Source organism: Argopecten irradians, chromosome 3, assembly GCF_041381155.1.
Source record: "Argopecten irradians isolate NY chromosome 3, Ai_NY, whole genome shotgun sequence".
In the NCBI taxonomy this organism is placed as follows: Eukaryota; Metazoa; Mollusca; class Bivalvia; order Pectinida; family Pectinidae; genus Argopecten; species Argopecten irradians.
In genome coordinates, this window is record NC_091136.1 from 36,229,186 (window position 1) to 36,244,455 (window position 15,270).

Below are 15,270 nucleotides of genomic sequence, written 5' to 3' on the forward strand. Positions count from 1 at the left end.
GTATTTTCACTAATTTTTAATTAATTAAGCTATAGACAAATTTCAATTGAATATACATGTAATTAAATATCTAAAACAAATGAACATTATATCTGTACACAAACAAATCTAGACTGTTCTTGATAGTTTTGTTAAAGGTTTCTTGAAATATCAAAGCAAAACTCTACTCACATTCTTCATCTTAAATCAATTGAGAATCAACACAATTGTAATAATTTACCTTTGTCTTCTTAATAAAAGAAGAGAAAACATTAACAGAGAGAACATACATACAATGACATGTACCCTTTTCTGATTTGTGTATCATACTTATGTTATGATGGCTGTTACTAGCTTTCTCCCTCGAGATTGACACATAGCTGGGGCAGTTGTTAGTATTAACCATTTGTTGGGGAGTGCTGACATATAATACAAACAAATCAAATTGTAGCCGTCATGCAATTAGCCTAGTGTTCAACACTAGACTTAACGGTATCATCCTCAAGATGGTGCTCTCTTGTTTAGAACAACACACAACCATCTTAAATTAAAATCTATATTTGGTGGCAATAAATACAGGTTGGCACAATACTATACAAAGGCTTGAAATGGCCTGAAAAACACAGTTTCACATTATTGCTCAAATGTTATATGTCTAAGTATATTGTTTATCAATTCTCAACCGCTGATTTTTACGTACATGATTGCTTTATAGTAAACTTTAAAGGGAAAAAAATGATCAAATTATACCTCAACAATACAATCTATGTATGAAGATACTAAAATGACAAACATTAATTTGAATCAGAAATGGTTTTTTATACCTACTGATACATGTAATTTGAACAATGATTACTCGTAAATAACAACTGTGTAATACATTAAAATAATATAAAATTCTGCTGCTGATATATGTACCGGGTAATTATTGCATGTACATTGTATGTTAAAAGCAATATAATTCATCCTCAGCAAGGAAGACTTTCAACAAATTGTCTTTTTTAAGCATCAAAATGTGAAGCAGATATGACTAATGAAGAAAGTGTTACAAGCTAGGTATAATCTAAAGATAGTTTGATATTTTTTTGGCCTCACGATCTTAAGTTTTGTTTTGGAAACATGTGAATAACCCTACTAATAAACATGTACACTCTATCTCTCATACAGCAAGAACATTCACACATAGAAGATGAAAATGAACAAATATTTTCAATGAAAAGTCAATAAATTCTATACCATCTATATATACACAAAAGATATAATGGACAGATTGTATACTGTGTTAGACTGCTGAGAAAATCATGAGTTCTATTGGCTATACAGATACATTACAATGAACAATTAGTAATATTTTCATGATACTTTGTGTCAATCTTGACCATACAGCATAGTTAGCTCCCTTACCTCAAAAACTCTGGTTAAAATATATTACATATTTCTTAATCTATCCTGTCACCTTCAGATCCTAAAGCATTTTACTCTAAACATGGCGAATTTAAATTAACTATGAAATTGATTATTGCTTTATGTGTTCAAATAGAAAGCAATTTAAATGCTATAATCAGTAAACCAACAGGAATTTAATAGCAACAAAGTAAGAAAGTTGTGTTACCGTTTTAATTTCTATATATAAATACTGTACAACTATGCATTGTATAATACAATTTCTAAATAGCATATACGTGTAGTTTCTCACTAAATAGCATATAGTTTCTGATATACTTTTTTTCTCAAAGTAACTATGTCATCTGGCACAAATTTTAGTACTAACTACCTAGAATATGACTAGGTTAAAAACATTCCATCATTATGAGACAATATCTTTCTCTCTGCTGAAATAAATTTCAGATCAGTCTATTCTATGCATCTATACATAGCCTGAGCAATAATAACTACAGCAGGAAAATAACTAGAATTGATCACAGCTACTTTAGTAACATATATATATTGTGTAAGTTTGTGTCTGATAAATGTCTACAATTTAGTATCTAGGTTTTCCTTGGCTACCCCAGAGTCACTGGATGGAGATTCGCTTCCTTTTGGACTACCTGGCACCTCCTCCTGTTGTTGCACCTGCTGTTCCATCTGTTGTTCTGGTTGCTGTTCTGTTTCTGGTTCTTCTCTTACTTCCCCAAGACAGTTTTTGTTGTCTCCCCTTAGACATACACCATCAGGTAAGGGTTCAGGTGATTCACTTTTCTCTAGGTTTTCTAGGACATGCTCTGGAACCTTGCTAACAAAATATTGGTGGTTAGATGTAGTAGCCAGTACACCACCAGCATTCAGGCGTTTAACCTGTGGTCCGTACGACATAGTTATACCAAACATGTCCGTAAGTGTCCCACCCACAGCATGTAGGATTGCTTCTGGGGCACAAGTGTCCCATTTCTTACATCCTTTAGTGGCAAAAATATAGGCATGAACCTTACCTTCAATCAAAAGTAATACCTGTAATAGAAAAGGAGATAATTTACTATGAATGATCAAAATCTATACCTCAAAATTCAAATTTATGAGTAAATTATATCAAATATAATGGAATATTTACAGTTTGCACTGACATGGACTCAATAACCATGCTTTCTAGTATTATCATTATCCTAGTATAATGATAGCACAACACGCACAGCGATTCTATTGTTAAGGGAATAGTCGATGGCGTAGCAACGTGGGCTAATGACCCCACTTTTGGTGGGAACATATGAATGACTCGATTCCAATCAGCTGTTCAATCGAATTTATTGACAATGACAGGAGAGAAAAAAATATGGATATTTTAATAAAAAATATGCAAATGCCGCAAGAATTAATAATATTCATTTGCGTCTAAAACTGTAAATATAAGGAATATATTTTTATTTTTTTAAGGTTATGAGGGTATAATGATAATGGAGCCAGTGTGAATTTTATGTAATCCGGCTTTGCCGGGGTTACATAATTTAAACAAGCCAGATTACATAAAATTTACATGGGCCCTATTATCATTATACCCTCATAACCTCAACAAAATAAAAATATATTCCTTAAGTATGGGAAGCTAGCAGAGTTATCAGCCCTTTTGGATAGGTAATAATTGTGATGTCATGTGTTTGTGAATGTAACGTCATACTTTTCAGAGGATATGATGAGAGCTTCGCTCACAAAATAATGACTCACTCTTGTTAAATATATGCAATGATGGAATATTTATTGTTGTTAAAGTTTCATCTTTCCTTGTTACTGTTAATGATTATTTCCCCTTGTTACTTAAGTAATTTCAAAAATTGTTTTTATTGTATTCTCAATCGGAACTCCTCGGGCATTCTTGAAAGAATACACCTCAGACTTACTACCAAATTTTCTCGTTTATGGAAAGTGCCGAAGGTTCCCGATTGATTGTACTCTATCAATAGATTATCTCCCCTTGTTACTTTGTTACCGTCAATGATTACCTCCCCTTGCTAATAATGTAGCTGTACTCGTACCTTATGACCAGCGCCACCCACTCTGACAACTTCTGTAGGATTAAGTGCCTCTATAGCTTCAGTAACCATTCTGTTAGAATGAGATCTAGATGTTGTCAAAATCAGTTTGTCCTCAGGCAGTACCTCCCTGGTAAATCCATAAGCTCCTGAGGAGAGAAGCAAATAAATAAATAAAATCATTCATCACTTTACATATCGTTTTACTGTTACTAATACCTGGTAAGACACAAGAATTATTTCATACTCTTCTTACCTATATTTATTGGTACAGGATCTCCATATTTCAAATGGGATTTTCTACAGGTAAGTCTAATTTCAGCTTCATATATATAATATTGCAAAATAATGTTTTATTGTTACTAAGTGCAACCAAATAGGATAATTTTCCAAATTGTCAGGCTAAGCTTCTGACAAATTATTGGGTCTACAATATGCAGAAGTTAACACTAGTTTAACATACAAATATATTTTCTGACTGATACTGTCAATGTACATGTTTTATGGCCCATATATTTTAGCTGTAATCTTATTGTATTTATCTAGCTGACAGTGCTCCACAGATACTTATTGGGTTACTTTAGTTTCTTGATATTGTGCATGCTAAACATATCGGTAAGTGTTGTCCCAATGGCAACTACCGTTAGTCATTTGTCGAAAATTTGGTTATACATTAAAACACGAATACAAAACTGACAATTTAAGAGGATGAAATAAAGACTAATTTGTAAGTAGATTATGGGTGTTTGGGGGATAGCAAAATGATATGGGTGAAGTAGATTTACTGTTGATTAGTCCCACCTTCTGATAATTGTGACATCACAAAAATCACGTCAAAATATGAAGTTACAATCAACAGTAAATTTTGGTACAGTGGAACCTCCAAAAACCGAACCTTCTCAAAACCGATCACCTCTAGAAACCGAACATGGATGTCATGTACGGAATGAATTCCTCTTTATTAATAGTATATAAAACTTCCCAAAACCGATCCCTCCCAATTCCGAATACCGGACCGATTTTGAGATCGGAATAGTCAAATGTAACTAAAATACACTTCTGAAAACCGGCCTTACCTGAGCGACACCGATAGATTACATTGAGGTCTGATCAACCGACCGTGAAATACACACGTACCTGTACCATAGCTGTTGCATGCCATGTCCTTGGGCATGTATACAGATGTGAATGGTTATAGGTACACGGTAATTATACCCGAGATGGTGGTGTAATTATTTCATCATGCCTAGGCCTATTGTTTAGATATCTAACGAAGGTCTACCATGTGCACGCGGTTTGTTTACTCTAAGAATACAAGCAGAGCTAGTAATAAAGAGAAAGTTTCGTATTCAAATCACATGTTTTTTTATTTACATATGTAGTTGTGGGATAACGTAAATTATCTGTATGAAGAAGCCGAAGCCATGTATTGTTTTAGAAAATGACTATGTCATATAATGACCGGCATCGACTGATCATCGTGTAATTAGACCATATAATTTGATTCTTGACGTAACCGGAAGCGATCGGTCGTATGTAGGTTGCAGACGAGAACATCCCCAAGAACATTCACGCAACTAACTAACTAAACTACGTTTATAAGCGGTTACAAAGTCAAGTTTGCTGTAATCCATTCCTTTTAAACGTATGATTCTCTCTTTTGTGATAACATTCACATTAACAATCAATATCGGTCGGTTTTAACGAACACTAGGCAAACATGCGATGCACTAATGTAAAAAACGACTTCCGATCGATTAAATCCGAATCATGATGATCGGTATTTGGTTCACTTCTCCAAACCAAACCCTCTCTAAACCGGCCGAAATTATATGCACCGACCATGATCGGTTTCGGGAGGTTCCACTGTATCTCAACATCCCTGTATTGAAGTGTGTAATGAAATGAAGAGTTAAATATGTACAATGTAAGTGTATGACTTACCGAGTTGACACACTCCCCAGATACACCTGCCCATCACCTTGCTCTTATCCTGGTAATTATAAAATGGTTGGTTGATAACCCCACCTACAGCATGCCCATCCACAGCAATGCCAATCAGTACAGTTACATGGTCCAGGAAACCTGAAATTACAACATATTAGAGCACATCATATCACTCTGAAAAATGCATAACATGGCAAGTTAATGTGCAACAACTGGGTGAAAATTTGGCTATTTTTCTTTAGCTTTCTGTTGGAAACCATAATATTTGATGAATTAAGCTTTGGAAATCATCCAAAAGCATAAACAAACATGTATGATGCCTTATAAACATTAACTAGAACACAATAACTCTGCACAGTTTTTTCATGCTTTATGTATGTTTAAATGAAATTATACGTGTATCTGCATGACTCACTTTACAATATTACTAAATAACACTGTGAAAATGTTGAATGATATTGTAGACCAGAACTTGACTTCATAATCTGACCATATGTACAATGTACTCATTTCCTTGCTATAATGAGTACATTTACATATCGTCAGAGCATGAAGTCAAGTTCTGGTCTAAAATATCATTGTTATAATGGATATTAATGCCTGACATGTATTTTGATCCTAATTGACCTTAGTTTCCGATGGGCCCTAAAACTCAATCAAACATACTACTATAATGATTTTGAGCTCTTATTTGACTCAGTAAGATTACAACCTAGACATTGTAAGTACAGGTATTGTATAACATATTGAATAACATATGAAAAACTCTTTTTGATTTGGGAGTATTTTAATCTTTGATAAACCTTTGAGGTTTTAGTTATGTATTTGAAATAGCCCAGTCATTTTTTATTTAATTTTAAGATATTACATTTAACTAATTTAAAGGTACTTCGATATCCCTCATGGGTCAAGCAGAATTACAATTTATAGGTTGTTATGTGTAGGGAGAGTTACCTACCTTGAGTATATTCAGCAGTTCCATCGAGAGGATCTACCCAAATCACAATCTGCATTTTAAAAAATGAAAATCATTTTGAAATATCCAATATTATTTATACTAAATTATGAAATTTATTTAATAAATATGATTCAACAAGTAGAAGTTAATTGGTTCCATAACCTTATGAACTCCATATGCCAACTACTTGATAAATATTAAAATTATATTTATTTAGCTAATTCAATAATCTGATCATAATTACAGACAAATTATTTTCTCCATATGATATAAAGTTGAACATGTATGAGCTAGATCAGATCCATTAGCAATTCAACTAATTGCTGGTTAACTTACAGTACTCCTTTAATTGACTCCATCATTAATGATATCAATTTGTGTATGTGCAGTGTTTGCCTATCCTTATGAAGTATTACCTGTTCATCCTTGACATCCTCTAAGAATTTTGGACATTTATGATTCAGCACCTCCTCACTAAATCCAAGTTCTATGAAATCTGCTGGAATCTTTTCTGGTCCTAGTTGCTATTGCGAGAGAAGACATAGCTAGATAGTTTAACAACTTTACAACAATACCCAGTATTATAACATTACTAATGGTGACAAGTGAACAGCGTATATAATTTATTTGTATGTATATTTGTTCAAAGTTTATTTTTTTATAAATGTCACTGTATTACTTTATTATCTGTTTATAATTGGTAATGTTTACTATTTCCGACAATCAACAAATTCTGAAAAAAATTCAAGTCAGTGAAATACATTTAAACTCAGTTACACGTTAGATATTATTTAAATGTATTGAACTGGATTAAGGGACATAACACATATAGAAATATAATCATTATATATTTATGCCTAGATCAGGTCCTAAAAGTTCCCTGTATCCAGAAAATCTAATATCTGGGGACATTGCTATAACTATAATGACATGTACATGTTAGATAGCTAAATCAGTAACCTTTACTGTTTGTAGGCTTGAGGATAAAATCTTTAGACTTCATTAGTTTAGTGGAAGTTTCACAAGAGGAACTGAAATATACATAGAATGTGATTTTCACATACTGGTAGATACTTCCTAGTAAAAAGTTCAAACACAAGTCAAGCTTAAACAGAATTCTACAATGTACTGGCAAGTAAAATAGCTTGATATCATTGGTATTTGATTAACTAATTAGTAATTGTCTGATTTATAAGTAACAGAAGAAATATACTAACACAATGCTGCAGTCACTGTTTTCAAGAAGTATTTTTATTTGCTTTCTCATTAAATAATGTATGAATTTGATTTTGATTCCAAAATCATCCTCGTTTTCTTCTAGCAAGGACTATAGACTCCCACATATACCCATCCCTAATGCAGGCATGCTCTCCACACCACACCAAACCAATACCCATGATGGCAAAAGGCACAAGTGTTCTGACAAGGAAATGGAAGTGAGTGTTCAAATGACTAGCTATGGAACAGGAAATATCGAAGGAAAACAATAGCTTTGGTAGACGGAATACCACATATACTGGGTCAACAGCGGTTAAGGTTGATAAATTAGCAAGTATTGTGAACAAAACTCAAACATCCAGGTGTGTTTATACTTGCTTCAAGATATGAATTATTCAGTAATCAATTTCAGCTGGCTATAGGGATTGTGTGTTGATATACTGATCAATGAAAGAACGATTGGTGACCAGCAACAATGCAGTCCAACTACTCAAACTACTGGCTGAATGATCTAGCTTCACATTACACAAGGACTTCAATCTCATACAGGCATACATACACTTATTGATAGTCAGTATAACATAAATAACAGTGAAAAGATAAAAATTACTCCACAGACCTCTTTAGGGCAAAAGATTTTTACAACTACAATTAAATATATATATTGGGGGAAAGGGAGTTACATTTATACTATAACATTACATGTACAATTACTAATAATACATGTATATAAATTTTTTAATATTTTTTTAAAGAGACATGAACCTAAATAAACCTTGTAAATTTGAGTAAAAAACATATTTAAGACGTGTCAGATACCTTACTAAGTAATATATATCAGTTATTGTGCAAATGTGTCAAATAAAATAATTATAATGGAAATTCCATCTTTCTCTATTTTGAACCGGCCCGGTCGAATTTTGTAACGATAGTAAAGTAGTGTTGAACTCTGCACTGCACAAATCAAATTAATGTAAACAAAATGGTGGGTCAAAAACGTGGGTGAAGCGAACACAAACGAATTCCGATAAAAAACAGTGTACGTCAAGAGTCAGTAACATGCGCGATTGGGAAAGTAGGTAAATATAAATGGATCACTGAAATGCAAGAGACAGGAGCAACTCCCCACTTTATACTTGCGTGATGTACATATGTGCAATAAGTCAGGAACCTCCCTTTGCGGTGCCCTGTCGAATGAAAAGTCTCGTTTGACTTTTGACTTATCATTCTTACGCTAAATACAAATTATTTTATAACAAATATGGCTTAAACTTCATTTGTCAACCATCGCAAATTAGAAATTAATCTTAAAATGTGGAAAACTAATATTCCTTGTCATGTCAGCAAGCTTGTTGTTCATTATAACCTCGCTTGTGGCCAGCTTTCGTTTTGTGTTCCAAAAATAGAATATGACTGTCTATTTTTATCATTTTTGAGGTAGGTATTCCCCACGTTTTCCTGTCGTTTTAGATAACAAATCATTGTAATTAAATATTCAATAAACATCTGAAAACCATATCTAAGCATACAGAACAAATTATTTAAGGTTCATGTCCCTTTAAAGGATGCATAAATAAATTATTTTATTTTCATTTGGTTATTTTAAGATGTTCTCCATGATAATACAGGTATGGGGCACTGAATATATACTAGCTAGGCAAAAAACAAGATATCAAGGCCAAAAAAAATAAATGTCTATTTAGGGTTACCCGACCGACCCTAATGTTTTACCCCTGAATCTGACCCTAGTTTTTTTTCTGTACCTAAAAGGATTCTCCTATTAATAGTTTTACTCTAGGCCAATCTGAGTTGTTAATACCTTCTCTCTTAGTAAAATCTCCAAAAGACACAAATTTTTTATCATTTTATTGATATATAGGAATATATAGATAGATATATCTGTATCTTTCTTATTTTTTTCATGATGAAGAACGTTGAAAAAAAATCCTGTTGTAAATCATGCAGAGACAGGACTAAATCGAAGTCAAGATGAGCGATTATGATTCGGAAAATTTTGATAAAAATCAAATAAATATTAAACATCGTTTGGTGGGTCCCACTTAGTCAAACAAGCCGTAGTTAGACGACATTGTAACGTTGTTGCCGAGAACGTCATGTGACTACCGTATCTACGTAACCTCTGTCCGATCTCTTCTGAAAACAGGTCATGATTTTTCCGACTTCCGTTCGGCCATAATCGTAACTTCTATGGCGACCAGTTAAAAATAAAGGCATGCTTACAAGTATCGACTTTCAACAACTGCTGTATCAAAGTTATTAAAAAATCATTATAAATATTCTTTAATATATCATAATTTCAACTACATCTACAAATACTAACAATATCGGAGTCAAATTTAACTTGAAATTTTGTTGATAGTTACGTATAGTGTGGCTTTAAGTAAACAGCTCGCTATAGCATCTGAACTTGGCAACAAATATTAACAAACAAAACAAATCCCTATCTACCGACCCATTTTTTCCCCCAATGTAACCCTAAACAAACATTTTTTTTTTTGGCCTAAGTCACTTTCTTTCAATACAACATGTACATTGTGTACAAAAACATGATTACTTTGATGTTTTAAGGTGATAGTGATATATACATACAAGTTAATACATATGTTAAGTTAGTTGATGTAATGTAATTTCATAAGTTAGTCAATAACAAGTAACATAATTATATATATCATGGCCATGAAATGAAATTGGCATGCACTGATCATGCTGTGAGAAATTCACAACATTTCTCTCCAATTTTGGGCTTACTGAAGGAAAGGATCGGGAACCAACATTAACGAGGTTACAGGTATTAAAACCTACCGTCCAGGTGTTCTGTATTGATGAGAGAGGCCTAGAGATTGTAGGGAGAGCAAAGTGTGGTCTATGAAGTCTGGGTCTATCAAAGACAAAGCTCTCATCCTGGGATAGAAGATGGTTACTTTATATCAGACCAACTTATTATTTCAAAAAATTCACATCTTTGATATTTCTAGTGAACTAGCTCTGTTATGCATCTTTTGTCAATAATCTATTTCTGGTGAAAGTTTGAAAACAAATTGGTGCATAGAGTTGACGTTTCACAAAGAAAGATAAGTTGAAATGACGCATGGCTAAGATAGGACCATAGGATAAGACACATAAGACTAGAATAATCAATAGAAAAATTGTGGAATGGGTGTATCCCTGAAGAGGAGATGCCCTATACACTAGAGAGAAAGATTTAGTCAATATCTTCTAGAGTGATATGGAAAATGATAGACTTATCTATGTGTATGTCCATTATGTAAACCAATATAATTCAAGATCATTCAATAAATAATATAGTGCTTTAATGAATGACAGATAAAATCAAAAGTTTCTAGAAATATGTATTACATGGAGAAAAGCTGGTGTATGTGTTCCAAGTGTCCATCAAGTAAATGGTTCAATGTTCCAAATCATGAAAATATTTGATAATTTTTGGGAAGTTATTTTAGAGCAGAGTATGATACTACACAGATTGGAAAACTGCAAGTGACTGATTCCTTGTTGTAAGATAAATATTCTTCATATTTGCACACAATGAGGTGAACATGGAATAAGCTAAGTGAGTAAAACACTATTCTAAAATAATATAAGCTATTAGATTGAGAAAAGTAAATATGAGAAGTCTTTTTATGAGGATGTGTATTCCAGACTTTGCACTCATTGTTGACTATAAATTATAATATAGTTCATTGCTGTAAGAGTTATATCTTTCCTCTGCTTTTACATTCCATTTTTTCAATCCCATTAAAGACCTTCCCTATTTTCTTTGATGACATGGGAAATCTTAATAATGATTAAGTCTTCCAAAGATCTATGACCATATCAAGATATTTAGGGACAACATAATTCTTGAGTTGCATTCCTGAAAGCAACTTTGAACTGTCAGAAAATCTTTGAATGGAATACACAGCACAAGGAGCTAGGAATAACCTAGAGTACATCTGAAGTTTAGAATAGAAGATTGGGATCATCCATAAAGTACTTTCCCCAAATAGTGGTTACTATTTTCAAATATTGAAAATACAAAAAAAATAGTTTGTTAGCAATTTTGTTTACTAATCAGTAATAATTTTTTGTCCATGAAAACTTTTGAAAAAAAAAGAGTTTTGCCTATTACCAGTATGCCCTTTCTTATTATACAAGAATTAGCAGAAACATGAATTGGTTACAAACAGAAGGAAGAATGAGTGGACACAGTTTAGATGATCCACCATCTTGGCTATTAATATCTAACTAACTTTCACATTTAAGTGACAAATAAAACTGAATCTATAAATGACACCTTGTGTATTTACACTAGTCACTCACATACATGTACAGCTCACTACTAATCTATTATACTTACTTCCTCCCCAAATATGGACACTTTGGGGAACTGTTTGTGGAGTGAGGCTACAATACATCTCTGGGCTGATCTATCAGCTTCTGTTTGTAGATCATTTTTACCCTGTAGAAAAGATGGCACTTTAAGTAATCACATACATGTAGTTAATACATATATACAAGTTACCATATTTCACCCAATAAGAACCGCCGTCCCTATTAGCACCCCTTCTATATGAAAACCGTGTAAGTTTCAATCCTCTATTTGATTTCTATTGTAAATTGCGAAATTTTCATCCAAATTTGGCCCATTTAATATAAGCGTCCATTTATTTTTTCAATTTTTAACAGCTATAAGCACTGATTGGCTTGAATACAGTATATACCGTATAAGTCTAGTCAAAAATAAAAACATTTAATTTGCTTAAATTTGAAGCTGTTTGAAAGATTGTATGGTCATTGATTAACTTTTCAATCTACACATGTGATATTCTGGCCTTAAGATTATCTCCCTTTAGTTTCCACCTGAGACATCTCATGGATAATCTGTTACTTATTCTTAGACACCATTAGTAAGCTCACTACAGCTAAATGAAGTGCATCTTGTTGTTGTAACTGGTTGTTGTCCAGTTGTGCTGTTACAAAAAACTATCATAAAACTTGAAAGGTACTTTTTGCAAGTGGATATTTAGGTGACTATTAAAAGTGTTATGGGTGGGGGCTTCAATCTGGTAAGGAGCTTCATAATCTTTTACTTAAATAAGATTTCAATATACTGTAAGCATACTTATTTATCTGTACCCTGTGATTTACTTTTAGCATTTTTTGTCTGTCTTTCAAGTGCTAATTCACTAAATTTTAAGTTGTCACATGAAAATATGTTCATATTCGAAATAGTAATAAGGTAACTAATGAGAAGATTTTCTCATGGCTAGGTAAAGGGACAAATATTACGTACACAGATGTGAAAGGTATTAAACCCTTTCACTCCACCAAGACTGCCTAGTAAACGACAGGCCATGGCACTGACCAAGATAACAGCTTATATTTATATAATGACTTACAAGACAAAGCCAGTCGGAATTACTCAACTTTTATTGTTAGTTTTAAATTTCCAATTAATTCATTAAAACACCATATCATGATGATGTATTTTAGAAAAGGAAATATTCCTTATTTCTGGTATTGAACCACCAAATTTATCTTTTATATCTACACGAATAATGTTAATTTACAGTTTTTTTGCATTTGCGTTAAGAATTTGACTGTACTGAAATAAGTATATTTCCAGTATACTTTGACCATCTCAATTCCTTTTACCTCTATATTCTAGGGTTGGAAGTCCTAGTTTTGTTTTTAATTTGTTGTGATATGGGAGGTTTTTCATAGAATGAATTTATTTTGTTGACATTGTTGCCCTAACTTTGATATTTTTTCTTAATCACTATTTGGTCTTTGGTCAGCAGTGGTGACCATACCTGAGTTGCATAATCTAAGTTCAGTCTAAAATATGTCCTAAATATTAACCTAAAGATATTGTTTACCTTTCTTAACGGTTTGACTCACATGTATACTAAAAAATTTGTTGTCAAATAGTATGCACTCCTAAATCTTTTTCACTCTTAATCTCATATTTTTTTATGTTCAGAGAAATTTCTTTCAATCTTGAATAATAGCTTTGGTACATGTATTGTTTTACAATTGATAATTCAATTCATATAATAATTTATATATATAAATATTAAGACATTTTGGCATTAACTTGACCATCTATTGAAGGGAGTGGGCTTATAAAATGGATGTTTATTTATCTATGGTTAAAGGGAAACAATGAGACAATATTAAAATTTGAGTAAATCTTACCAGGCAAGCTATTATCAAAATTTGTGGAAATTTACCGTACAGGTTACAAGTTAATCATCTATTTTATCATCCTGTTTGTTCACCTTGTCAGTACATATAACGACCCCAAAGATAGCAGAGAATGCACTGTCAGGTTGTACTGATTTGAAACTGAAATAATATGTAATTAAAACAGGAACCCATCACATTAAACAAACAATAGATAATATGTATCACTAATATGAATTTTTCAGCGCATTTAATTCACTGATATTTATCTGATAGGCGGACGTGATGAAAGTGCTTTAAATATATATGTCATCTTATTAATCTGTAGATTATATATACCAAGGTATGTCTTTCTTACAAAGTGCTTCAATGAGCAGTTATATATGGAGAAGAAACCACAAGGGTTACTCTTTTGTTTCACTGGTCTGATAAGAATGTAATTCTAACGTATTAAACCACTGTTTGATAGTTTCCATAATTGTCCTAAATTTTAACCTCAGATTGTCAATATATAAAACCACTTTCACAGTCAAAAGATGTAATTAAACTTCATAAAATGTATACATGTGTGTTGTTCAGTAAACTCAATAACCACATTACATGATAAATGTATTCATAATTATTTATATAATTAGTAGTTATTGTTTAAGTGGGAGAGCATATATAGGACACTTCCTAATCAAAGTCACCAGATGCTTTACAGCCCCTGTACAAAAGCAGCAATTACATTTCATATCTTTCGAAGTGTCAGATGCTTTTCTGCTCCTATAACATTTACAGTAACTAATTATAATATAATTTTTAATCCGGGAGGTAATTACCAATTATTATTTTCACCGTATGCATTAATTTGTTTTGCATGCAGCAAAACTTGAACAACATCAATCAGTTACTGGACCTTCTAAGATTTCACATATAAAGTACAAAGTAGTGGGTCACTCTCAGTCTCTGGCCAAACAACAATCAACTATTTGTCATAATGTCTAAGTCTGGTGCCAACGCCAGAGGAAACTCGGACTAAACTAGAAATCGGAAAACACGATTTTAATTTAACATAAATTATTCTTAAACTGCAGGTTTTCAGCATAATTACAATAATTATGTTTCAAACAGACTAAGTTATACTTTTTGTACCGTTAGTGCTAATTGGTTTCTATTTCTGTATGGAGACATGTGAAAACGCGTCATAGATCAATAAATAGGCCTAAACTGGAATGCTTCTGGATTTTTTGGGTCACAGCATTACTCGGGTTACGAACTAGGTATCACTTCGATCATTGCTGTATGCTTACCTTTTCAACAATCCCTAAATCACCTTTTCTCATTACATCTCTGATAATTTGACTTGCACGGTTAGATACTGCTACAGAAGCAGATACAATCCGCATTACAAGCGAGCTACTCATGTTGGCTGCCATTTTCTGTCGTGTGATGCAAGCGTGCCAGTGAGCAGGATTATAAACAAACAAATGTCGTAAAATGATTTTGCATTTTCATAATCTA

General features: G+C 32.6%; 1 protein-coding gene across 2 annotated transcripts; it reads right to left on the minus strand.

Annotated features, from left to right (window-relative positions):
* Positions 1-894: 894 nt before the first annotated feature.
* Positions 895-15,217, minus strand: LOC138318420 (3'(2'),5'-bisphosphate nucleotidase 1-like). Of its 2 annotated transcripts, XM_069260756.1 has the most exons (8): positions 15,060-15,217; positions 11,939-12,040; positions 10,387-10,485; positions 6,762-6,869; positions 6,346-6,394; positions 5,385-5,525; positions 3,444-3,589; positions 895-2,427 (listed from the first exon to the last, which is right to left on the minus strand). In XM_069260756.1, exons 1-8 carry the CDS (start codon positions 15,183-15,185, stop codon positions 1,954-1,956), a joined length of 1,245 nt encoding a protein of 414 aa, XP_069116857.1. In that variant the 5' UTR covers positions 15,186-15,217; the 3' UTR covers positions 895-1,953. The 2 variants fall into 2 exon arrangements, with proteins under 2 accessions (XP_069116857.1, XP_069116858.1); XM_069260757.1 differs by lacking the exon at positions 10,387-10,485.
* Between the last annotated feature and the right edge of the window lie 53 nt (positions 15,218-15,270).

Coding starts and splice junctions, on each gene's coding strand:
- LOC138318420 (XM_069260756.1), bottom strand. CDS start 15,185: ATGGCAGCCAACATGAGTAGCTCGCTTGTAATGCGGATTGTATCTGCT. Junction 6,870..10,386: donor CAATACAGAACACCTGGACG/GTAGGTTTTAAT, acceptor CTCTCGCAATAG/CAACTAGGACCAGAAAAGAT. Junction 3,590..5,384: donor CTGGGGAGTGTGTCAACTCG/GTAAGTCATACA, acceptor TTCTCTCCTCAG/GAGCTTATGGATTTACCAGG.